The sequence below is a fragment of the Phocoena sinus genome, chromosome 10, assembly GCF_008692025.1.
Source record: "Phocoena sinus isolate mPhoSin1 chromosome 10, mPhoSin1.pri, whole genome shotgun sequence".
In the NCBI taxonomy this organism is placed as follows: Eukaryota; Metazoa; Chordata; class Mammalia; order Artiodactyla; family Phocoenidae; genus Phocoena; species Phocoena sinus.
The window spans coordinates 8,029,673-8,054,996 of NC_045772.1; the positions used below are offsets into that span (position 1 = coordinate 8,029,673).

A 25,324-nucleotide genomic window follows, 5' to 3' on the forward strand; every position below is an offset into this window, starting at 1 on the left:
CACTTTTTTCACAGCACTCCTAGGCCAAAAGAAATACATAAGAGTTTAGTTTATAATGTAGTTAGGTTCAAACAATTTAATAAGTATCTATGTCCTAACAAGTTAGTGATTGTTTGAAAAAAAATAATACAAATGGAAAGAAAATATATTTAATTTCATTCTTTAATAACCATGTTTATTTTCTAGTAAGCAGTGGATATACGTTGGGCATTAAACAGCTTCTCAGATCTTGGAATCAGATTGGACATTGCCACCCTCACTGCTCCACATCTCTTTTTTTACAGTTCTTGCTTTTTTTTTATCATAGAAACAACTTAAAAAGAAATTAATTAATTTTTGGCTGCATTGGGTCTTTGTTGCTGTGCGCGGGCTTTCTCTAGTTGTGGTGAGCGGGGGCTACTTTTCGTTGCAGTGCACCGGCTTCTCATGGCAGTGGCTTCTTTTGTTGCAGAGCATGGGCTCTAGGTGCGTGGGCTTCAGTAGTTGTGGCATGTGGGCTCAGTAGTTGTGGCTCGTGGGCTCTAGAGTGCAGGCTCAGTAGCTGTGGTGCATGGGCTTAGTTGCTCCGCGGCATGTGGGATCTTCCTGGACCAGGGTTCGAACCCGTGTCCCCTGCATTGGTGGGCGGGTTCTTAACCACTGCGCCACCAGGGAAGCCCTGTCCTTTTAACTTAATGGATACAAGAAAATGTAATTAATAGAATAAAATTGACTTATCCTTTGATTTTATCTAAATTTAAAAGCCAATGAGTCCTACCAAGAATGTGGTATTCTAATATTTTTTAGGGGGGTTATGTTCCCCCAAATTGTCTGTATTGAGTGATTTACAGTATAGGTATGGTAAAGATTTTGCTTTGAAGAGCCAGTTTTGTATGTTAATTTAGAAACTAGTCTTACTAGGCTAAAAGGGAAATGTGAAAGGCTAATTAAAGAGACCAACAGTTTTTATTAATATTTTTTATACACTATTTCTCAATAAACTTTTGTTTCACTTTAGGTGAACTACAGAAAGCCATTGACTTGTTCACAGATGCCATCAAGCTAAATCCTCGTTTGGCCATTCTTTATGCCAAGAGAGCGAGGTGAGAATTCTAAATAAAAACTGATTTCTGCTTATTTGTTTAGATAGAATTGCTTCTGTGGCAACCCCCAAAAAGTTACTGTTTGAAATGAATACTTTTTAATATCATACTTATTTTTTAGTGTCTTCATCAAATTACAGAAGCCAAATGCTGCCATCCGAGACTGTGACAGAGCTATTGAAATAAATCCTGATTCTGCTCAGCCATACAAGTGGCGGGGGAAAGCACACAGGTAAATAATGAGACTTAGTTATTTTCTGAGCTCTTTAAGTTTAAACCTGATGTTTTAATATACCTTATTTAAAAAAAAAAAATCGCGGGATTTCCCTGGCTGCCCAGTGGTTAAGACACTTTGCCTTCTAATGCAGGGGGTGTGGGTTCGATTCCCGGTTGGGGAGCTAAGATCCCACATGCCTCACAGCCAAAAAACCAAAACATAAAACAGAAGCAGTACTGTAACAAACTCAATAAAGACTTTAAAAATGGTCCACATCAAAAAAAAATATTTAAAAAATTGCCTAAGGATTTAATTTTAATGTAATACATGCTCAATATGTAGAATTGAGAGAATGTCATAAGGAACAAGTAAGAAAATTCTTTTCACTGCTTCCATTCAGTGAATACCAGTGTTAACAGTTTTTGGCCACATATAGCCAAATGTAAGGTAAGGATTTTTCTCAGTTATCTCCAAGAAGAGAGAGTGGCTTTATATCAGTGTCTTACAAACTTTCTGTTATTTTCAGACTTCGTAACTTAACATTAAACAGCCAATATATTATGGAAAAAGGAATATACTAGCTTCAGACTACTTCGATCGCTGTTAGGTCACTTTAAGAGTCAGATAAGGGGGAAAATAAAGAGGTGAATTTAACCCAGATCAGTAATCAAACCTGGAAGCAAAACTTAATATACAGATGAGTCTTTGTGGTTTGGGATGAAATGTCCTGTGCTATTTACATCTTACATGGATTGAAAAGGTACTATGCTTCAAGTGTGGATGGAGAGGAAGATGAATATGCTTGGGACCATCTGTATTAGGTGACTCAAAAAGTAGCTCTAGTGATTATGAAGACAGATGTTAAAGATACAGGTAAAAGATTGGAAAATTTGTGTTAATGCTCTCTGGGTATATGAAAGGTCATGCATTGCTGTTGATTGTCTTGAGATCGACCCCATTAGGCTTTGAGCATTTCTTGGCCTTCTGGTATAAGAACTCATCTTGTACTTTAGCTTGGAATAGACCAGGGACTTCCCTGGTGGTCCAGTGGTAAAGAATCTGCATTCCAATGCAGGGGACGCAGGTTTGATCCCTGGTCAGGGAACTAAGATCCCACGTGCCACAACTAAGACCCAATGCAGCCAAAAAAGTAAATAATAAAAAATAAATTTAAAAATACACATATATAACATCAAAGAAAACCATTAAAAAACAGCTTGGAATAGACCATTTCTCCAGAAAATCTTGGTTTGTTTTAGTGGGGATTATTTTGTGGAAACTGAAATTTGGCCACTAGGTATGTTTATTGTTTCCAGGATATCGTCATTATCATTTCAATTAACAGTCAGAAAAAACCTTTAAAAATAATGATTTTAGGGAAAGAAATTGAGAAATTTTGAGTTTATACCGATATTCTCAATTAAAATTCAACATTAAATGTTTTCCATTTTGTATTTTAGATAGTATTCTCCTAGAATCATGCCTTAAAACTAATATACCCTTTAAGTAAAGTTTATTTTGTAGTTCTTTCTTATCCCTAGGATATGTCTCACTTAAGATATACAGTCAGAATACTGGTTTAAAAATTACTTGAATTAATTTTTCCTGTATGGTTTATGTTGTCAATGTGATAAATAATTAGCCTCTTTTTATTTCTGTTTGTGTTCAGGGTTTGGGCTTGCTTTATTTCTGTCCTTTCTGATTTAATTTTCTTATTTGAGTATGTAAAACATTTGCATGTTTAAAACTGAGTTAATAGGTATAACCAGAGAAGTCTCATTTCCATTGCTATCTCCTCTACTCCATATTTACCTATCTCCACCAACCTTTAGTTTCTGATCCATCCCATCTCTCCTTTTTATTTATTTATTTTTTTGTGGTACGTGGGCCTCTCACTGTTGTGACCTCTCCCGTTGCGGAGCACAGGCTCTGGATGCGCAGGCTCAGCGACCATGGCTCATGGGCCTAGCCACTCCCCACGGCATGTGGGATCTTCCCTGACCAGGGCACGAACCCGTGTCCCCTGCATCGGCAGGCAGACTCTCAACCACTGTGCCACCAGGGAAGCCCCCATCTCTCCTTTTTAAATAATATGTGCACACATGTTGTTTTCTATCCCATATAGAAGGTAGCATGCTGAATACGCATCATGTTAACCCTGTTTTTAATGAGTTGAAAGTTGTGGCTCTATATAATTTTTAAAACATCATAATACTGTGAATTGAAACAATTTTTTAAAAGCTTTTAAACATTTCTTAGTAGAACAGCTTCACAGTTACCATAGAGGAAATTTAAACTAAATTTTTATGGAGTGGAACATACTAATTGAATTGGTTCATGAAAATTTGTAGTTGAATATCTAAACCTCTTCTGTAACAGTCCTTTTTTATAATAAGGAAGTAAGACACCATGCTACATAAGTGAATATGTGTAAAAGGCTCCAAAAATTACTTAAAATCTGTTTCAGACTTTTGGGCCATTGGGAAGAAGCTGCCCATGATCTTGCCCTTGCCTGTAAGCTGGATTATGATGAAGATGCTAGTGCAATGCTGAAAGAAGTTCAACCAAGGGTATGGTAAAGTAGAGAAGGGAAAAGTCATTACTAATGGCTCTAGTACTTAACACCCTAGCAGTAAATTAGCTGCAAAACAGATGCAAAGAAACAATCTTTGGAAGTTATAATCTGTAATCACTTAAATTTGTGTTGAACTCAGGAAATCTCATTGGGTTTTCATGCTTTAATTTCTCATGCAGTATTACAGCAAGCTATGTTATTTTGTTTGCAACCCTGCAAAATTATAACCAGAAGGTTAGAAATGGAAAAGGGGCATCAAGTTTACAGCAAAAGAACAAATAGAAAATTTATAAAATGCAGCCCAAGATTGAGTCTGGTTTGTCCTTATTTCTATCTAAAATTGTTAGTTAAAACAACTTAGTGCGTTTACATGGTAAATCTTTCAGCTTTGTGGGAAGTTCAAGAATTTACTATCAGAGGCTTTAAGATGGTGGAAGTTTTACTGAATTTAATCTATCAGATGATTTGATTTTCTTTCTTTTTGTAACAGGGCTAACTCAGCAAGGTTATCGGATGAGATATTCTAGAACACAAGGTTCTTAAAAAATAATCATAAACAAGCTAAAATAATGGTTGAATATGAATCTCATACGTTTATATTATTCTGTGAATAAACACTAGATTCCAGATGTTTGGCATGGACTATGTACTAGTGCCTGGTACATATTTTCTCTTGATTGTTATAGTTAAGACTAACATACTTCTCCCTGCCCTCTCATTTTATCGATGAGGAAAACTTCAGTATAGTTAGACTGTGGGAAGTAACTGGTATGTGTGTTCCCAGTCTCTGCCTTCCCATGGCAGGTATCAGGCAAAAATTGTCATGCAATTTGACATCTGTTTGTCATCCTTGCACTAGGTAATTGTTTGAAATTTTTAACACTTTTCTCTAACTTCAAATCCCAGCCTCTTTTCTTTGTTTCACAGTGGACTTGTTAAAGCCTGAGTTAGGTCTTTTTCTATAGGGTAAATCTAACCCATTTTCCACAACTATGTGTTGAATTAAATCTCTCCACAAAGAAAAGTAATTCTTTAACAAAACCATTGATTTGTGCTGACCTTATTCAACTTTCAGAGAAGACATTTTTCTGTGGCTGTTTCTTCCCTAGGCCCAGAAAATTGCTGAACATCGGAGAAAGTATGAGCGAAAACGTGAAGAGCGAGAGATCAAAGAAAGAATAGAAAGGGTCAAGAAGGCTCGGGAAGAACATGAGAGAGCCCAGAGGGTAAGGTTTCTATACTTAAACCATTAAAGCAAAATATAGTAGATGAGACTTTTGGATATCATTCTAATTCCTGGCTCTTGTTAAATAAAAAGAGCTGGCTGCAGTTCTGTAGGATAGTGATACTACTTAAAGGAAGGTTTCCTTCCCGTCATTGCTTAGTCTTCAGATTCTTAAGTGAGTTTGTATAGCACCAATTTATATCCTTGTTTGTGTTCTCCTAAAATCAAGACTTTTTCCTGATGAAGTAATTAATTTAAAACTTGGCAGTATTATTTGCTTTCTTTAGGATGCAAGCCCTGATATTTTAAGTTTTATGATTACTTCCGTTTTAATAGTGGATTCATAGCTATTTAAATTGACTCTAGTTATTTTTTAGTTTTAGTTACAATCAAAAATATTACTTGAAATCATTACCAAAAGTAATACTCATTGAGAATCCAATTGAAAATTGTTTTTTGGGAGATGGGGTGTCTCCTTTAGTCCAACATTGCCATTTGAAACTTGTCAAAACTTGTAAGTCCTCTAACTAGCTTATTTTACAGTTTTTTCATGGTTTTGCATGGATAAGGTAGGCGTGGACAGCAGACTTCCCCCTTCTTATTATATAATTTAATTTCCTCTTTGTATTAAAGGAGGAAGAAGCCAGACGACAATCAGGAGCTCAGTATGGCTCTTTTCCAGGTATTTTGAAAGAAAAATTAAAACTCTTAATATTGTAAATAATTGGGTAATATTCTGATTTGGAGGCTCAGGTATGTATATTGTATTTTGTACTATTAGTCCCTGGAACACTGAGTCTTTAGAATGTCAGCCTCTAGAAAGTTTCATTCTTGTTAAAAATTTTGTTAGTGGAAATACAGTATATTATTTTCCTCATATTTTGAGCAGTATACTTTTTAAAAATAGATAAAATTTACTGAGGTCTGAGCATTGTATTTTATTAAAAGACTATAAGAATTTATTATGATGTATTAATTAGAGTATTCCTAAATGGCTGTAATGGAATTTTGTTCTATTATACATTGATATTCATGAAGATACTAGGTAAAAGCATGGAATCATTAAGCACAAAAAGTTCTGCATTCAGTGTAGAATTAATATATCAACACATTCTTCCCTTTCTTGCAAATGTCAAGTGATCAGAAATTACTAGTGAGGCAAAAGCCTTGAATGATAGAGGCCTATGCGATACAGGTAGAATGAGGCGGTGTGAAATTTACGTAAAGAGAAGAGAGTTGTTTTTTTTTTTTAAGTTCGTAATTGTAATGGGGGATCAGCAGCTGCAACTAGCTTTCTTGTAAAGGTTTATAGAGGCAGCTGCACACCACTTATGCTTCCCTTGCTTAGAATTTACCACGTGGTCAGAGGCTAGGAAAGGTAGCCTCTAATCTGAAAGGTCATGTGCAAGCAACTAAAAAAAAAAAAACAAAAGGAAAGAACATACATTGAGGATGACTTGGAGAAAAAGCAAGAAAATAAATTTTAGCTCATAGCTTACTTTCTGTTTATTAGATAATATCTTATATCAGGTACCTTTGTTTTAGGAAATGACCACTAATGTGGACTAGTACTAGAGATAATTTTTTGTTATGTGGGTTTTATTATATGGATTTGACAAGCAGACTGGCTGACTATTGTTGCCTTGGGTCAGTAATTTTTGTAGAAAGTAGTTTTAAAAAGTCAGCAGTAGCATAAGAAGCTAGAAGTTGTTTTCAGGCCCCCGATTAGATCTCCTTATCTGTGATTGTTAGTTATTTATGGGCACGTTTGTATTGTTGAGACAGATGGAAATCACTGTGTTATAGGTGTTTCTTCTTTATGATAGCTTTATTTGTAATGACCCTTGATCTGTAGATTAATGTTACCTGTATTTCTTTTTAGGATGTCCCTATGTTGGTGTTAATTGTGATTTTAGGATATCTCCAGTGGACATAAAGGTTTATGGTAGTGAAAAACTGAGTAGAAAAGTTTGGGTTTGTAATCTAAAAATATACTGGGAGAATTAAATCTTTTTTGCTAGAGCATTGTTTTCAGTGTAAAAAAGAGACACCAGGACTGCTTGTTAAAAATGCAGATTTTCAGTTTTACTTTCAGAAATTTTGAGGCAGTCAGGGTGGAGATTAAGATCCACAGCTTTTTTAAAAATTTTTGGCTGAGTCCTGCAGCTTGCAGAATCTCAGTTCCCTGACCAGGGATTGAACCTGGCTCGCGGCAGTGAAAAGCACCAAATCCTAACCACTGGACCACCAGGGGACTCCCAAAAATCCACAGCTTTTTATAACAAGCATTTCAGGTAGTTCTTGAAGGAAGCAGTTAGCTTAGGGGAATATAGTTTCTTTGGGGGGAAAAAAAAAACTAAACTCATATGAATTAACTTTAAATTGAAACAGACAAATAATATTAAAGAATGAGAAGATAAGATACAAGGTGACTTACGAGACTTTTTAATTTTATAATTCCAAGGGACTGTTAGTTTTCTCTCTGAGGTAAGACTAGTTTTCTTTTTAAAGTTTTGTTACTAGGAAAAAAATATTTACAGCCTTATTTTTAAATAATGTTAAAAATTATGTCTTGTTACATCCAGTTAGAATGTTCAGACTACTTTGTGTTTAGTAGCACTCTTGTTCTTTGGGTATGCACATGTGTTATTTTAATCAGGAGGAAATAGTGTACTCAGACTGCTTGGGAATATGCTTGGTGTCTGTACAGATCTTTCATTTATTCTTTTTTTTTTTTTTTTTTTTTCTTTTTTTTTCATTTATTCTTGTAGGTGGCTTTCCTGGCGGAATGCCTGGTAATTTTCCTGGAGGAATGCCTGGAATGGGAGGGGGCATGCCTGGAATGGCAGGAATGCCTGGGCTCAATGAAATTCTTAGTGATCCAGAGGTTCTTGCAGCCATGCAGGTAAGACTTGGAAGAACAAAGTTGGACTTTATATCACTGAGGCATTTCTTTCATAATTCTATGTGGAGACAGGTTAAGGTTACTCTGTTGGCCATATTTTATTGAGCTGAATTACCAAATAGCTTTTTATGCAGTTGTGACATTCATGTTCTTTTTTTCAGAATGAGTAGCTTAAGTTTTTAAAAGTGGTTTATAGGGAAATACTCTGTAATAGTTGGTAATTATATCCTGTTGTCCTTTTCTTTGTATCAAAATTGTATATCTTTTTTTTCATTGTCTGAAGTGACATCATTGAGTTGGAGTTGGAAGTACACATTAATAATGTTTACGCTTCAGGGACTTGTCCAAACCTGAGTTGACTTAGCCATGACAAATTTGAAGGTCTGAATAAAGAGATAGGATGTAGGATAACAAAACTGATGACCCATAGAACATTTTTTTTCATACTAAATATATATATATATATACACATATATATATACACAGACACACCTTTCTTTGCAGGATCCAGAAGTTATGGTGGCCTTCCAGGATGTGGCTCAGAACCCGGCAAATATGTCAAAATATCAGAGCAACCCAAAGGTTATGAATCTCATCAGTAAATTGTCGGCCAAATTTGGAGGTCAAGCATAATGCCCTTCTGACAAATAAAGCCCCTGCTGAAGAAAAAGCAACTTAGATCACCTAATGGATGTCGCAATAATACAAACCAGTGTACCTCTGATCTTCTCATGAAGAAAGCTGGGGTGCTTTGAAGATAATCCCTACCCCTCTGCTCCAAATGCAGCTGAAACATTTTACAGTGGTTTGCCATTAGGGTATTCATTCAGATAATGTTTTCTTACTAGAAATTTAAAACTTTAAACAATTTTTAAACCTTAAAAATATTTAAAACAAAAGGGTGTGTTAATCCCTACATTTTTCTTTACTAATCATTTTGGTTTTTTCCTTTGAATTAGTTAGGCAAGGAAGATACTTCAGTATGGAAGATTTATTGTTCAAGTTTGAGTGAAATAAAGATTTATTAGTGGGAAGCAAATGTAACATTTAAATAGATAAAGTTTGAGTTGGATATATGGTCACTGAGACATTTTGATTTGTCTTTTTAATTGCTTTATTATTATTATTTTTAATGATTTGCTTCCATGAAACTATTGGGACCACCAGTCTTGCAGTAGGACCTGGGTAGGGACTGGAAGTACTTGGCAGGGCAGCAGTAATCTTACTACATTTTATATAATGTGTACCCTTGTGCAGATGGCTTAAATCTTACACTGTGGTGAAAGGATGATTTTTATACTGCTGCAGTAAAATTGGATTACTTTGTTCTTGTCTGATATCTAAAATAAATGTTTCACATTTCCACACAGGGGAAATAAGGGAATACTTTTCTTTTTGTATTTCTATGTTTAAAGTGTTCTTTTCAGATCAGAAAATGCCCAACTCTTTGCTTTCTACTTGTTTTCACATTTTTTTCATCCTACTCTTCTTGGGGTAAAGCTGATGCTTTTTCACTAGCGTCATCACTGCTATCATCATTCACAGCATAATTATGCAAGCATATTTAACGCTGGGTTTAATTTAATATGTAATACAAATAGTGGCTATGTAGGGTAATACCCATAATAGCTGTAGTTTCTTACTTGGCCTAGAGATTTCATATTTAAGTGTTAGATTTTCTCTTTGGTGAAATCTTAACATACCAAAAGACGTTGGAAGAAGGGATTCCCTTTGGTGTTTGGTCTCCTACTTAGGAAATACCTATTGCTGTTAGAGTTTATCTTGTATTAATTTTGGGAGAAGTTTGAATTAATTGATACACAAAGAGGGGAATCTAAATTCCTAATCCAGCATGAACTAAAAAAATTGATGAGATTCATGGTGGTTCTTCTTTGTGGAGTTCTCAGCATTGTGAAAGATGCATTGTTCTATTCAGCTCTTAAATACTGCAGCCATGTCCCCACCTCTCCTTATTCCTTCCCTGTCCTCCAAGGATAAAGAAAATGATAAATTTTTTGTTGTACATCCAATTCTTATATTAAATGAGGCTAAGTCCAGGCACTGTACCAGGAATTGCTAGGTTTCTACTTATTTTTCAATGTAAAGTGCTAGTTTAAAAGCAGTTTCAGGGGATGAGACCCTCTGTACTTTGCTTATTTGAAGAATCAGTGGTAGGAGCAGTGAAGTAAATTCCATGGAATACATTTCTGAAATCATAAGTAAGTTGATTCAAGTTTTTACCCTTTGCTGTATGCAAGCAAATAGAAATGCATCTGTTAAGTGAGAAAAAGCTGTATGCTGATTATGCTTTTTAAACCCTTTAAAAATACTCAGCATATAAACTTGAGTGTGAGCTTGCTGGTGTTCTTTTTGTTAATATGTGTTCTCCTTTCTCAGAATTTCCAGTGTGTGTGCTGTAATTTAGGACCAGCTGCTTCTGGATTTTTCATTTGATTTACACATTACCTAAGTACATTCTAACATTGCACATATTACCATACGTGGGTAAAAGTAAAATTGGTCTGAAAATGTATCCTGTGCTTTTTGGACTTTTAAGTTAATACAAAGTACATCTTCATTTTTGTAGAAACTGAACATCATTTCTAAACCAGAAATGTTCTGTTCTTGTGCCAATGATGCTATAAGAAGGAAAACTAAAGGACTTTTTTTCTGCTTAAAAATATATAGTTAGGGGCTTCCCTGGTGGCGCAGTGGTTGAGAGTCCGCCTGCCGATGCAGGAGATGTGGGTTCGTGCCCCGGTTCGGGAAAATCCCACATGCCGTGGAACGGCTGGGCACGTGAGCCATTGGCTGCTGAGCCTGCGCGTCCGGAGCCTGTGCTCCCCAAGGGGAGAGGCCACAACAGTGAGAGGCCCTTGTACCGCCAAAAAAAAAAAAAAATATATATATATATATAGTTAAATGAGGGGTTTAAAAAAAAAAGAAAAACACATGGCGATCTTTGTTCCTGGCTGATTCACAGTGATCAATGGCATCATTATTTAAATAATAAATATATATATATATTTATTGGATATCTCTAGCTACGTTAAAAATACAGTGTGGCTTCAAGACTGGATATTGACTCTTCCCACCACCACTCCCCTTTTTTTCAGCACATGTTCTAATTCTTTTATGTCTCTATATCATTAATCCTAAGGTATTTACTAAGCACAGTAGACTTTAGATTATACAGTGTTAACAAGGACCCCTAAAAATATATTAGCTTAAGTAAAATAGAGCTTTACATTTCTTCAGGTCGCAGTTCAGAGGTAAGCACTTGTGCCGTATTTAGAAGGGAGCTTCCATTGCTATGTTCAAAGGTGCTTGCTCTGGTGCTCATCTAGCCCCCCAAAACTGGAGAAGGCACCAGGGAAGTGTATGCTGAGATACTGATGCTAATCCATGGAAGTAACATTCTGTCCTCATATCCCATTGGTCATTTTTGTTTTGAGACAATATTTAGCTCCAAGTAAACCTAGAAAATATTCCATAGCTGTGTGGTCATGTGCCCAACAAAAATAATTACTACTACAGAGAAATGGAGAAAAGACCCAGAGTAACAACTAGCAATGTGCCACACTAGGAAATACTGGCCTAATGGGATAAGGGAGAAGCAGTATTTTAGAGATTTGCTCGTATCTAAAATTAATGCACCCAAGTAGGCACATACATCAGGTGAGTAGTAATCTGTGCCAAGCACTTTTATTCTGCAAGTATTGACTTGATTCTGGTAATGACCACAAGGGTGAGTACTCCTCCCCATTTTATATAGATGAGGAAACTGAAGCACTTACGTAAATTGTCCAAGATAACATAGTTGATTTGTGGAGCTGAGATTCTCATCAGGCGTGTGGCTTCAAATGTCTTGTTCCTAAATTCTATGCTCTGCTGCCTCCCCTCTGTGTACTAGGTTGCTTCTTGCAGAACTGTTCATTTAAGAAACTGAAAACTAAATGTACATTTGAAGGGCATTAGTTAAATAAGGCATAACATATCATTGGTGCTGACAATGCACCTCCACAGGGGTTTTTCCTAGTAGAAGTCTGATGGCATAATTGTGCTGTTAGTCCACTTGTGATGGGCCCTATTAGAGGGACAAGAAATAATTAGTTTTTAAAAGTTAGGTGCCGGGCTTCCCTGGTGGCGCAGTGGTTGAGAATCTGCCTGCTAATGCGAGGGACACGGGTTCGAGCCCTGGTCTGGGAGGATCCCACATGCCGCGGAGCAGCTAGGCCCGTGAGCCACAGCTACTGACCCTGCACGTCTGGAGCCTGTGCTCCGCAACAAGAGAGGCCGCGATAGTGAGAGGCCCTGGGCGCACAGCGATGACGAGTGGCCCTCGCTTGCCATAACTAGAGAAAGCCCTCGCACAGAAACGAAGACCCAACACAGCAAAAATAATGTTTGGCCGTAATTTAAAAAAATTAGTATGTACCAATATTTATAACCAATAAAGCATATTTTGGAGTGCATATATTTGGGGGTGCGTCGCCTAAAGTACATAGGAAAATATAGTTAAGGATAGCTGGTAAACTTCAAGAAGTCATATCTAAACTGAGTAAGGCATGTCGTGTTGGCAGAAGTTTTAAAACTGGATTCTAAGTATTAGGTGGAACCAGAGTAGTAAGGAGGTAAATAGAATTAGCATAAACTCGTGTGTAAGTGCTATGAAATTCTAGGTATCTGGTATATAATCAGGATGTCCTTAAGCAGTTCACTCGCAGATCACGAGGACATTTTCAGGTTGCGGTGTAAGTAACCTGACCATATGGCAGTGTATAAACAAATAGGAAGGTAATCAGTTATGGCTAGGTTATTTTTAACTATTTTGTAATGATGGTATGGGTGTGAACAGAATGATGCTAAATTTTTAGTATATCGTTTATGTAGTGTGGGACTTAGTGCTTGTATAATTCAGGGAGCCCTGTTTAAGAAAAACAGTATATAATTAGGAATACTGAGATGTGAAAGTGAATGTTTAGAATGAGCAAAATGTTACTTTTAGAAATTGGAAATAACCATCACAACTATAGAGATAGTTCCATTTAATAAATGATATACCTATGGAATTGCTACATTTTCTGCTGCCTACTCTGATTATATGACTTTTGTGTTTTCAATAGAATAGATAATTCCATCATGATCAAAATATTTTTATTTTTGATCAAAATATTTTTTGATAGCTGGGATGCAAAAGATTTAACACAGATGGACGTGCTGTCTGCTCTAGGTCATACCCGACACATGGTAATTCTGAAAAGTATTGTGTTCAATTACCATCATAAAGGGAAAGTATTTGTAAAGTGTGTTTATAAATCTGTATGCTACATAGTCCAGTTTTTTCTTGAGAGAGCTTCCAATTTAAGTAGGAGTCTGTGAGAACTGAGTCCTCTGGTTAAATTTTACAGCGGACAAGCTTCTATGTTCCACTGCCAGAATCCTATCTTCATTTGACTTTTGGACCTGCACCTCATGTCATGACCTTAGGGAGTGGTGGGAGTATTCCTGGAAGCGATTCCTAACATAGGATGCCTAGCAGTAACCTGTATTAATACATATAAATATCTCTAAATCCAACTGTGTGCCCGAACTTTCTTTTAACTTAACTGTCGTCACTGTAGCACCACTGTAAATGAAAGGGAGTTTAAGTGGAAAGGGATCTTAACCAATAGCATTTAAAATATTGTATGCAAGTTTTGTGAAAACATGACCAGGTAAACATTGTTGGGGCCCTTTCCTGGGAGTAAATGTGATAAAGGGCGTAAAGCACTGGGCCTGGCTGTAGCAAGCAATCAAGGACTATCAGCAAAGATATTATAAAAGTAAACTTAACTGGTACTGAAACAGACAGACGCACAAAGCTATGGTGCTCGAGTAATTGTGGGTGAGGGGTAGAATGTGATTTTTCTAGTTCTGTGTAGTTAGGGTTTTCGCTTTGTAACATGGAAAATTTTTTCCGGTATTTTATAAAGCACGTCTACGTAAATTAACTTTTCTAATCCTCACGGTATTAACACTTGTCATTCCACAAAGGAGGAAACCAAGAGGTCAAATGATTTTCCTGGGTGCCTACTAGTTTGTCCCCACCTCCATCTGATCATTTTGATTTCCTGAAGCTCAAGTTCTCTTCCCACCAGGGTTTTTCAGAGGGGAGGACCTTGCCCAATCAACATTTATTTCCTCTTGACCAAAATGTGACTAAAAATACTAGCGAGAGCAAATACGAGTAGAGTCTCAAAAGAGAAACAGGAAGATGAGTCCCCCATCTTGCTTGTCTCCATCTTGTCTTATGGAGAGAAGTGGAGAAAAATGAGGCTGTCCAAGTTTTCTGAAGTCTTCAGTGTTGCAGTAGGTGTGAAGTACGACTGGCCAGGTCCCGAGAACGTAGCGGAAGTCGAAGCTGACCCATCCCGTACTGAATTTCGGCCCGACCCACCGCTCCGCGTGGTAGGGACAGCACCGTGCTGCCCCGCCCCGCGCAAGGCCCGGGGACCAATCAGAGTCAAGGGGCGTTCCCAGTCCCGTCTTTCCCTCTTCCTTCCCCTGCGGCCTACGGCCGAGAGACTGGGCGGGCGCCCTGCGACCCGGAAGTAGTTCTGGAGGAGGTGGGCCTGAGGGGTTGGAGTTGGTGACGTTGCCGCCCGGGGCTCAGGTGCTCGTTACCGCCTGTTTGCGGCTCCTGCGAGAAAACTGTGGTCAGGTCTGCGGGAACCGCACCTATGGCTTCCGTGCTGTCCTACGAAAGCCTGGTACACGCCGTGGCGGGAGCCGTGGTGAGGCGGGATCTTTATGCCCGGGCCACTGCGGGGTGTGGGGCTTTTCTGGGGCCAGACCGGGATATGGCTGGGGGGTGGGGATGAGAAGCAGATCGTATCGTGACTGGAACATAGAGGAATGGAGCATAGGCGAAATGTTGCTGGAAGAATTTTGGGCGAGGCCCGACACTCACCCTCCGCCCCTGGCTACCGCTTTGACCTCTTACAGAATATCTGGGATGTAGGCAGCGGTGATCCCACACCGCCACAGGGAGTCAGGAAGAAGATCATTGCCGTTTTCTTTGCCTTCTGAAATTTAAAGGGCAGTCGTCCCCCTAAACCCACCCCACCGCACGCCCAAACTTTGTCTGACTGGGGCAGAGGAAAACCTAGGTGTGAAGCTGTGTTGCTGAATCACATTCTTAACTACAGCCTATTTTCACACACTTGCTGCAGACAAGTGGCAGTACCTAGCAGGGATATCTCTGGCCAATATCATTGGCAGGAGAAGATACTTTTTTTTTTTAATTAAATCAAGATTAGAGTCGCTGTCTACCACATATGTGGTTTACTCTGAGGAATGTGCTTGGTGCTTGGGCTTCTGGATTTCTCGCTTCCATTTGACACCACTCCCTTTTCCTTGAAACTTTTCACTCTTGGTTTGAGTAACTTCCTCTGTGGTTCTCGTCCTGTCTCTCTGCCTGCCCTTTCTCACATCCTTCTCTAGCTGTCAACACGCACGTGGAGTCACTGGGACTTCAGAGGAATATCACTGACTGAGTCCTCTTCTCCTAGGCCCCCAAAAGTGCACTGAGAGCTCATGTTCTGTGTAGGCTAATGGGAGTTGAACCCCAACTCGTCACTTGTTAGATGGGTGGCCTGTAAACCTCACTTTCCTAATCTGTAAAGTAGGGGTATTGACACCTACCTCACAGAGTTGTTACGTGAATTAGATGACACAATAGTTCATGGAAGTGCCTGATTCAGGAGTCCTGGTTCATTCAGTTAGATCAAGCTTTCAGCCAGTGTAAAGGCACTGAAATGGAAGTTTGTTTGATGTGCTCTAGGATAGGCATTGGAGGCCTGTGTGTCTGGCGTGGAGGGAACAAAGAGGCAAAATGGTTTCAGGAGACCAAATTGTGTAAGAATTTTAACTCTGAGTGTGAAAGACAGCTAACTAGCTATTAGAGCAAGTTCTTTTGAGCATGTAGCAACTTGCAGATGTACATTTTAAACGTGATCACCCTGGCTGCTCTGTTGAGAGTAGACTGTACGGGAGCAAGCGTGGAAGCAGGGAAACTGTCAAGGGACTAAGATGGTAGCAGTGAGGTTGTGAGAAGTGATCATGAACCTGGAATATATTTTGAGATAGAGCCACCAGGGTTTGATGGTAGATTGGATGTTGGGTGTAACACGATGTGAGTTGGTTGACTCCCAAGAGTTTGGGTCTTGAGCAACTGGAAGGATGATATTCCCATTTACTGAGATGGTGAAGACTGTAAAGGAGCAGCTTTTGGGGGAAAGATGAGAATGGTTTTGGATTTTGACTAGTTACGTTTGAAATGCCTAAGAATAGTCATGAGACTAGATGAGCTAACAAATGAGTGTGGACTGAGAGAAAAGTCTCAAAGATTTAGCCTTGAAACATGCCAACATTAAGAGGTTGGGGAAATGAGAGCACCAGCAAAGGAGACTAAGGAAGGGCCACTAGGGTAGGATGAAAACTAAGAGAATGTGGTGTTCTGAGAGTCGCATGGAGAAGGGTGTAGACCAACTAGGTCAGGTGCTGCTGGTGAGTCAGATAAGATGAGGACTGAGAATTAACCATTAGATTTATCAACATGATAAATCCAGTGGTTAATTGAGAGGACTTGTTTTGGTGTATTAGGGGGGAGAATAGTGCAACAAAGAGAAAATGGGAAGATGGGAAATGTTTGTTCTCCTTTCTCTCAGTAAATGCCATTCATTCAACATCTTTACTGAGTGCTTTTTACGTGCTATGCACTGTTCTAGATGCTAGAAGTATAGTGGAGAACAAAGTCTTTTTCGTCATGAAGTTTGCATTCCAATGGAGAAGTCAGACAATAATTGAGTAAATCAAAAAAGTAATTTTAGATAGTTTTAAGTTTTATGAAAGAAAATAAGTGTTGGCAAACTTTTTCTTTAAGGAGGCAGATGGTAAATATATAGGTGTATCGTCTCTGGTGAAGCTGTTCAACCCTGCCACGATAGTTTGAAAGCAGCCATTGACAATAAGTAAATGAATGGGCAGAGCTGTGTTCCAATAAAATCTTATTTATGAAACCAGTCAGTGCATCAAGCTGGCCCTTGGTCTTAGTTTTCTGAGCCCTGCTATAGACAGTGATTGGGGGTAGAGGTGATACTATCTCTATTTAACCTGCAGAGACATTTCTATTTTTTTTCTCTCCTTGTTGCCTATTTTTCTCTTGTTAAAAGTTCTGCTTGAAATTATGCACCCTGAATTTGCAGTGGTTTTTCTTTCTCCCATAAGCTATGTTAGATTATCTAATAGATATACTTTTGTAAAAACAATTTTTTTTTCTCTTGCTTCCCTCGGGGCAGTACTGTTCCTGGCACATGTCTAAATGAGAAATTGCATTGTGTTTTGTTATTCTTTTGAATTTTCATGCCAAAGAGTGGTTCTCAAACTCTTTTTGTAAATTTTTGAGTTAAGGATACACCACACAACATGGACCCTGCTTTCTTCTGGTTGCTACCAAAGGAAAACAATTTCACCACAAAATGTCACTACATTTGATGAGACATTTGACGAGAAAAATGGCATTGCTTTTAATGGTATAGTACTGTGGTAATGAATGGCTCATGTTTAATTAAATGCCTTTGCCATGATGTTCAACCAAAGCTTTGAGATGATCCAGGAGAGCATAGTAGTTAAGAGCATTTGAATGCCTGACTGGAGCTAGGCAGCCTGGGTCGGAATCCTGACATAAACGTCAGGATTTGGTATAAACTCCAGAGTTGCCTGGAGTAATTAGTTGTGGCTTCTCCCCAAAAGATTGTTGGGTCATTGTTTAAGATGTTGATTTACAACCTTTTTTTTTTTTTTTTTGCGGTACGCGGGCCTCTCACTGTTGTGGCCTCTCCCCGTTGCGGAGCACAGGCTCCGGACGCGCAGGCCCAGCGACCATGGCTCACAGGCCCAGCCGCTCTGCGGCATGTGGGATCTTCCCGGACCGGGGCACGAACCCGTTTCCCCTGCATCAGCAGGCAGACTCTCAACCACTGCGCCACCAGGGAAGCCCCTACAACCTTTTTGAGTTGACATGTTTCATGTTTGCTTATTCATTTCTTTCCAGGTTCTACACTTTCTCACCCCAAGTGTGGTGTTATGTGTGCACACACACACAAACACACACACACTTTAAAAATTAAAATAAACAGATTAGTGATTTTGAGTGTTTTATGCTTCACTTTGGTATAAGTGCAGATAATCTCAAGTATTTGAAAATCAGAATTGTGCTGTTCCAGGAGAATGCTTTATCTCCAGTTGATGACTATTGTCTGATACAGTTAATGGCCTCGCATGTAAATACTTCTCAAAATTTTGAGTATAATTAGGTTTATAATTTTATATGTTTGGTTCTCAGATTAGCTTCCAAAGATAGATTTTATTTGTAGAAGTGTACATTTGTAATTAAAAGAGATTTTATTAGTCTAGAATTTGAAAAGTGAGATTGGTTGGAATTGTCTAGGGGGTTTAGATGCCAAAACAGACTTTGGAATTGTAATGATAATTATTAATCAGTAACTTTCAGGGGTCTTCTTTTTTCCCTATTGTTTATTTTTAAATTGTTTTTTAAATTTTAATTGCATAATTTGTTTTAAAAGAATTACATTTCATTGAATAAATGCTGACCATTAAAAAATTCAAGTCATACAGAAATATGAAAGAGTTCTTTCTCCTTCCACTCTACCTATTATTGTGCTGTGACTCAAATCCCAGACATACCTCTCCTTAGAACTGTGTAAGAAGGCTTATTCAGAGCACTTTTCTCCAGTTGGTATCAAAAGAGAAAATTAGGCCCAACTATCTGACTCTGTAGCTCATACTCATACACTTAACATTACAGTGGACTTTCTACCATATAGACTCACTACCTGCCTTTTAGAAGTAGAAACCAAGTAGAACTTGTTGATTTTCTGTACAAGGCCTTCTGGATATAAAGGTTATCAGTGGAAAAGTCCCTGTCCTCAGGAAGCTCTTCTTAGGTGTATAGTGGTGGTGTGGATAAGACCCCTGGTGGTACCTAGGAAGAAGTGGTGGGCTGCCCCTGTGAAGATAATGGGAAGCCCCCAAGGTTGACATATTACCAAGACTGTGCACAGTGGGAAGAGGTAAAGAAAATCAGGAAAAGGGAATGTTGCTGTGTGGCCCAAAACATCAGATATCTACTATATCATGTTGTTAAAAAGACTTGAAAAATCATTTGCTTTTTAGTATAAAATATTCTATCATATGGGTATCCCATAATTTATGGACATTTGCGTTGTTTCTAGCTTTTCACTGTGGTAAATATTTAGTATAGATGTTAATGTGACCTCCCAGCACCCCATTATGAAGAAACTATGGGATTGCTTGGTTAAGTGACTTTCCTAATGTTACTCATTGATTTATAGATTAGAAACAAAAACCTAATTTTTCAGATTCAGTTTAGTTAACTCTGATTCTAATTTGTTAAATGCCAACAACCTCACAGGGTTCTGTGAATATTAATAAAATAACTTAATTAAAACAGCTTTTATACTATCTGACACATAATAGGGGCCCAATAAGTGAAAGCCATTAATATTTTTGTCCACAACTATATTTTCTAATTTTCTATGCATCCTAACTTGTTTGAGTTAGTTAATTTAATATTAGATTTAATAATAATATTTAGTACTTATAGAATTCCCTATCTTCTCACATCTGTTAACAACTTTGATAGGTAGGCAGTATAACAAGTGGTTAAAAGTATGGCCTCTGAAACCAGACTGCCTGAGTTCAAATCCCAGCTTTGCCACTTATCACATGTGTGACCTTGGGCATGTCTCTCAATCTCTCTTGCCTCAGTTTCCTCATCTATAAACTGGGGAAGATAATAGTACTCACTTCATAGGGTTGTTTCCGGGGCTCTTAGACAAGTATCTTTATTCTCATACAGAGACAAGAAAATGGAAACAGGTATGTTAAGTGTTTTTGCCAAGATTACCAGTAAGTTATTTGGTCATAGGCCTGGGGCAAGAACCCAGGTCTCCCTTCTCTGCTACTCTTCTGTTGCTATGCCTAGCTGCCTGTTCCTTCATACTTCTTGTCTCTTTTCCCCATCCCTTTGTTTAATTCAAAACTAGCCCCTGAATATCTTTAGATTTTCAGAAAAAAGTGACATTAAATATTACATATATACATGTATAGTCAAACTGGAGGCATTTGGACATTAATTGTTCATCAGGAGCACTTTAAACCACATATCTAACAATTTAAATGTTAAGTTCTTTTTGGAAGGGTTTTCTTTTCCACAGCTGGCTCATCCAGACCCATAGTTTGAATCTAGTCAGATTCTCATAGAATTAACTTAGGTTAGTATACATCTGAGGGCGTTGTATTACTTTGGTTTAGAAACCTTAAAAGGAGGTAATTAGAAAAAGTCTTCATTGTCTTTACTTCCTTGCTGTTTTATTTCATTTAGGCTTCCACTAAATTATGATTGAATTCTTATATAGCTTTTAATCTTTAGGACTTCTTTGCCTCACTACTCATCATCCAAAATATATCTTGATATCTTGATAAACTTTTTTTCAAGACTTAGTTTTTTAGAGCAATTTTAGGTTCACAGCAAAATTGAGAGGAAGGTACAGAGATTTCCCGTGTATCCTCTGGGCACCCCCAGCACCCCCCTCCGGCCAATGCACAGCCTCCCTCATTATCAGTATCCCCCACCAGAGTGGTACGTTTGTTACAAATGATGAACCTACATTGGAACATCATAATCACCCAAAGTCCATAGTTTATATTGGGATTCATTCTTGGTATTGTACATTCTGTGGGCTTGGATAAATTTTATAATGACATGTATCCACAATTACATTATTATATGGACTATTTTCACTGCCCTAAAAATCCTCTGTGCTCTGCCTGTTCATCTCCCCCCCTCACCCCAATAAACTTTTTAGCTAATAGGGTCATTTCAGTTCAGTTCTCTTCATCTTAAAGGTTCTTATGTAGTCTTGATTGGAATTATTTTTCTAACTTTAATTTGCTTTGTGCCTGAGTAGTCTATGACTTAATTTTTTTATTGAAGTAGAGTTGGTTTACAATGCTGTGCCAATCTCTGCTGTACAGCAGAGTGACTCAGTTATACACATAGAGACGTTCTTTTTGAAATATTCCTTTCCATTATGGTCTATCCCAGGAGACTGCATATAGTTTGCTGTGCTATACAGTAGCACCTTGTAGTTTATCCATTCTAAATGTAATAGTTTGCATCTACCAACCCCAAATTCCCAGCCCATCCCTTTCCCTTCCCTGCTCCCCCTTGGCAACCACAAATCTGTTCTCTGTGTTTGTGAGTCTGTTTCTGTTTTGTAGATAAGTTCATTTGTGCCATATTTTAGATTCCACATATAAGAGCTCTCATATGGTATTTATATGACTTAATCTTTTTAAAGGAACAAATATGGTAGAATAGCTGAAAAAGGGATTTGGAGTAAGACATAACTATCTGTGTCATCTTGGGTCATTTATGTTTTCTTTCTGAACCTGAGTTTTCTGAGCTATAAAATGAAAGCAATAACACTTTACTTACTGGGTTCTCTTGAGAAGCAAATGTGGTAACACTTGTGGAGTACCTATTACAATACCTGTAATAGTGTAGTAAGGCCATAATCATTCGTTTCTTTTTCAGAGATTTTTTTTTTTTTTTTTTGCGGTACCCGGGCCTCTCACTGTTGTGGCCTCTCCCGTTGCGGAGCACAGGCTCCGGACGCACAGGTTCAGTGGCCATGGCTCACAGGCCCAGCCGCTCCATGGCATGTGGGATCTTCCCGAACCGGGGCACGAACCCGTGTCCCCTGCATCGGCGGGCAGACTCTCAACCACTGTGCCACCAGGAAAGCCCCTCAGAGATATTCTTGAAAATACAGTATTTGCACCCAATTTTAGAAATTCAGTGGAATTGAAATTTTCTCTCATCTTGTATAGTCAACTGTATCCATTCACTTGTAACAGATGATCTCGGCGTTTGCTCTAGATAAAATAGAGGCTACTTGGGATGAGCTTTCTAACGTTTCTGTTTTTTCTATTACAGAATCAACTGCAATTGTACCCAGTATTTCCTACATTGTGCTTATCTCAGGAAAAACAGATGTGGCTGGTCTCTGCTATCTTGATTGGGCCCCGCCTTCCCCCCCCCCCCCCCCCCCCCCCCCCCCGCCCAACTTACACTACCCACAGTTATCTTTTGGGACTTTGCTCCATTCATTTTCACTTCTTTCCTATAGCTTTAATCTTTTTCCATTGTTTTTCCCTTCAGCCCTGACCTGTAACAAAACCATACCAATCGGGTCTACACACTGCCTTCTTAGGTGCCGCTCATTCTCCTTCCCTTTATGCTAAGTTTATTTAATGACTATCTGTACTTCCTGCCTCTCCTCCTCATCCTACTCTGATTGCTGGAACTGCTCTTCCATAGGCTATCACTGACTTTCTGCTGACTTAGTCTGCTGACTCTTTTTCCATTCTTATTTGATTCGACTTCTTTGTAGTATTTTACACTGTTGACCCTCCTGCCTTCTTGAAGCTCCTTCTGAAAGAGCAGTTATTATTTTTTTAAAAAAATTAATTAATTTATTTATTTTTGGCTGCATTGGGTCTTCGTTGCTGCGCATAGGCTTTCTCCAGTTGTGACGAGCGGGGGCTACTCTTTGTTGCGGTGTGCGGGCTTCTCACTGTGGTGGCTTCTTGTTGTGGAGCACGGGCTCTAGGTGCGTGGGCTTCAGTAGTTGTGACACATGTGCTCAGTAGTTGTGGCTCACGGGCTCTAGAGCGCAGGCTCAGTAGTTGTGGCTCACAGGCTCTAGAGCGCAGGCTCATTAGTTGTGGCACACAGGCTTAGTTGCTCCGCGGCATGTGGGAATCTACCCGGACCAGGGCTCAAACCCGTGTCCCGTGCATTGGCAGGTGGATTCTTAACCAGTGTGCCACCAGGGAAGTCCCTTTATTTTTTACTAAATGACAGTTGCTCTTTTGGAAGGAGTGTAAGTAACCGTTGCTAATTTTAGGACCCTGATTAATATTGAGCCCCACTGCTAAAAAATGCTGTAAAAAGGATATATAGGAAGCAACATTTGTTGAATGCCAACTGTGTACTTGGAATGATGCTGGGTCTTTCCATAAGTTAATTCTCACTTCTCACAGCAACCTCCACATTTTTTATTGGTCCCCAAATTACAAATGGGAAGATTGAGGCATGGAGATTTGAAGTAATTTATTGTACAATATGTACTGTAGCTGGGACCAGAACCCCAGTTTATTTTATTCCAGGGCCCATGCTTTTTCCGTTGGGCACTCAGGTGTGTTATCTATTAAGCCTTTTGTTTAATTTGTGTATCTTTGAATGGGTATGAGAGTTAGCTTGTTTGTTGTATCAGGGGAAAGACTTACATTAACTCTGATTAGGTGAATAACATTTTTGAATGTGAAAGCCACAATAAGTGGCTTTCATCTTTGGAATTTCATTAGCTCCAGATCTACCACTGACCGTGTATTTTAGTTGATTTCTTTTAAAAATAATCTTCTGTCCAGTAATGCCATATACTCCATCAGGAGAAGCTGTACACTGATTTCAGTTGTGCTCCTGTGACTCAACCACCATTTCTGGACTCCTCTGGAAATTGACTTTGGAACTAGCATTGCATTTTTTTGGATTATTTTTCATCCTTCAAGGGTGAAGTAGCATTTTGGGAATGGTTGAATTTGGTTAGTAGGCCATCATTGTTCGTACTTAAAGGGCGTGATACTCTGCTTCTATATTTATGTGTGTCCCTGTCTGTCATTCCCATAAGATGGCACACGCTCACAGAACCAAGCCTTGACCAAGTTTGCCCTACTGCTTCCTTCTGACTTTGTGGTGTTGGGTGCTTCAGTTCAGTGTGTCTGTGTCAGCCAGATTAAAAGGTAGACTGAAAAAAAAAAAAGGTGGACTGGATATTTATTGACTGCATATTTATTTGGCTGCACTGGGTCGTAGTTGCAGCTCGCGGGATCTTCGTTGCTGGTGCAGGATCTTTTAGTTGTGGCATGCAGGATCTTTTAGTTGTGGCATGCGGGATCTTTTAGTTCTGACATGTAGGATCGAGCTCCCTGACCAGGGATCGAATCCCGGCCCCCTGCATTGGGAGCATGGAGTCCTAGCCATTGGACCACCAGTGAAGTCCCTGATTCTTTCTTTTATAGTTCTTTTTTAGTTCTTCTGGTAGATATCCCTTCTCCGTTTTCCTAGCCACCACTCAAAGTGATTCAAGGCCTTAGTATTTTAAGTCAGATGTACTTTGGTAAAGCAGTGTTTGTATTTGTGCTCTGGTCTTTCAGGTTGAAAGCTTTTTTTTTTTGTGGTATGCGGGCCTCTCACTGCTGTGGCCTCTCCCGTTGTGGAGCACAGGCTCTGGACGCACAGGCTCAGCAGCCATGGCTCACGGGCCCAGCCGCTCCGTGGCACGTGGGATCCTCCCGGACCGGGACACGAACCCGTGTCCCCTGCATCGGCAGGCGGACTCTCAACCACTGCGCCACCAGGGAAACCCTCAGGTTGAAAACTTTTAAGGTTACTTGGATGGCTCCCTAAAAGGCCTTTGGTGTGTCTTTTAATCAGACACTTGTGTACAAAGGGCCTAATTTAAGATTTCTGGGGTTTTTTTCTCCCTGATTTTGTCATTTTCCTAATTTTCACATCCAGGTGAAATGGTAGCTATTTTATGTTTGTTCTGATTGCTTTTGTTTACTATTTGTTTCACTACAAAATTTTATAAATTTTTGGAGGCAGGGTGATTAAGTTAAGAATAAATTTCTTAGTTCACTTGTTAAATATCCAAGGAACATAGAAGAGAGGTGGTAGATGCTATGGGGTAATAGATTCAAAATGTGAATATGTTGCCAACCTGCCCGTATACAATCTTATGAAATAAGAACAAAATAGAATAAATAGCAAAGGAATAAACACACTCACAAATATTTTTAAATATTTATTTGCTAAGACTAGCAACAGTCCATTGTAAAATACCTAAAATGGGATTCCTGTTTCTAAGGAGCTTATCAAACTTTCTCCTGAAAACTTCCCTTTATAATTTAAAAAGATCTGTATAAAATATTTTTTAAAAAACAGTTACTTATTTTTTCTTAATTAATTAACTTTTGGCTGTTTTGGGTCTTCATTTCTGTGCGAGGGCTTTCTCTAGTTGTGGCAAGCGGGGGCCACTCTTGATCGCAGTGCGCGGGCTCTCACCATCGCGGCTTCTCTTGTTGCGGAGCACAGGCTCCAGACACG

The 25,324-nt window shown here is 38.8% G+C and overlaps 2 protein-coding genes across 4 annotated transcripts in view; both read left to right on the top strand.

Annotated features, from left to right (window-relative positions):
* The window catches only part of ST13 (ST13 Hsp70 interacting protein), a 28,875-nt gene extending 18,513 nt beyond the window's left edge, over window positions 1-10,362 (top strand). The window contains exons 6-12 of the mRNA XM_032644566.1: window positions 998-1,082; window positions 1,204-1,314; window positions 3,767-3,869; window positions 4,984-5,100; window positions 5,733-5,781; window positions 7,871-8,004; window positions 8,509-10,362. Of these exons, the coding sequence (XP_032500457.1) occupies window positions 998-1,082; window positions 1,204-1,314; window positions 3,767-3,869; window positions 4,984-5,100; window positions 5,733-5,781; window positions 7,871-8,004; window positions 8,509-8,637 (728 nt within the window). The 3' untranslated portion in view covers window positions 8,638-10,362. The remainder of the gene's footprint in view (window positions 1-997; window positions 1,083-1,203; window positions 1,315-3,766; window positions 3,870-4,983; window positions 5,101-5,732; window positions 5,782-7,870; window positions 8,005-8,508) is intronic.
* Window positions 10,363-14,599: 4,237 nt separating this feature from the next.
* The window catches only part of SLC25A17 (solute carrier family 25 member 17), a 52,986-nt gene continuing 42,261 nt past the window's right edge, over window positions 14,600-25,324 (top strand). The window contains exon 1 of one of the 3 annotated variants that reach the window (XM_032645479.1): window positions 14,600-14,780. In XM_032645479.1, the coding sequence (XP_032501370.1) occupies window positions 14,727-14,780 (54 nt within the window). In that variant the 5' untranslated portion in view covers window positions 14,600-14,726. The remainder of the gene's footprint in view (window positions 14,781-25,324) is intronic. The other 2 variants (XM_032645477.1, XM_032645480.1) reach the window with 2 other exon arrangements.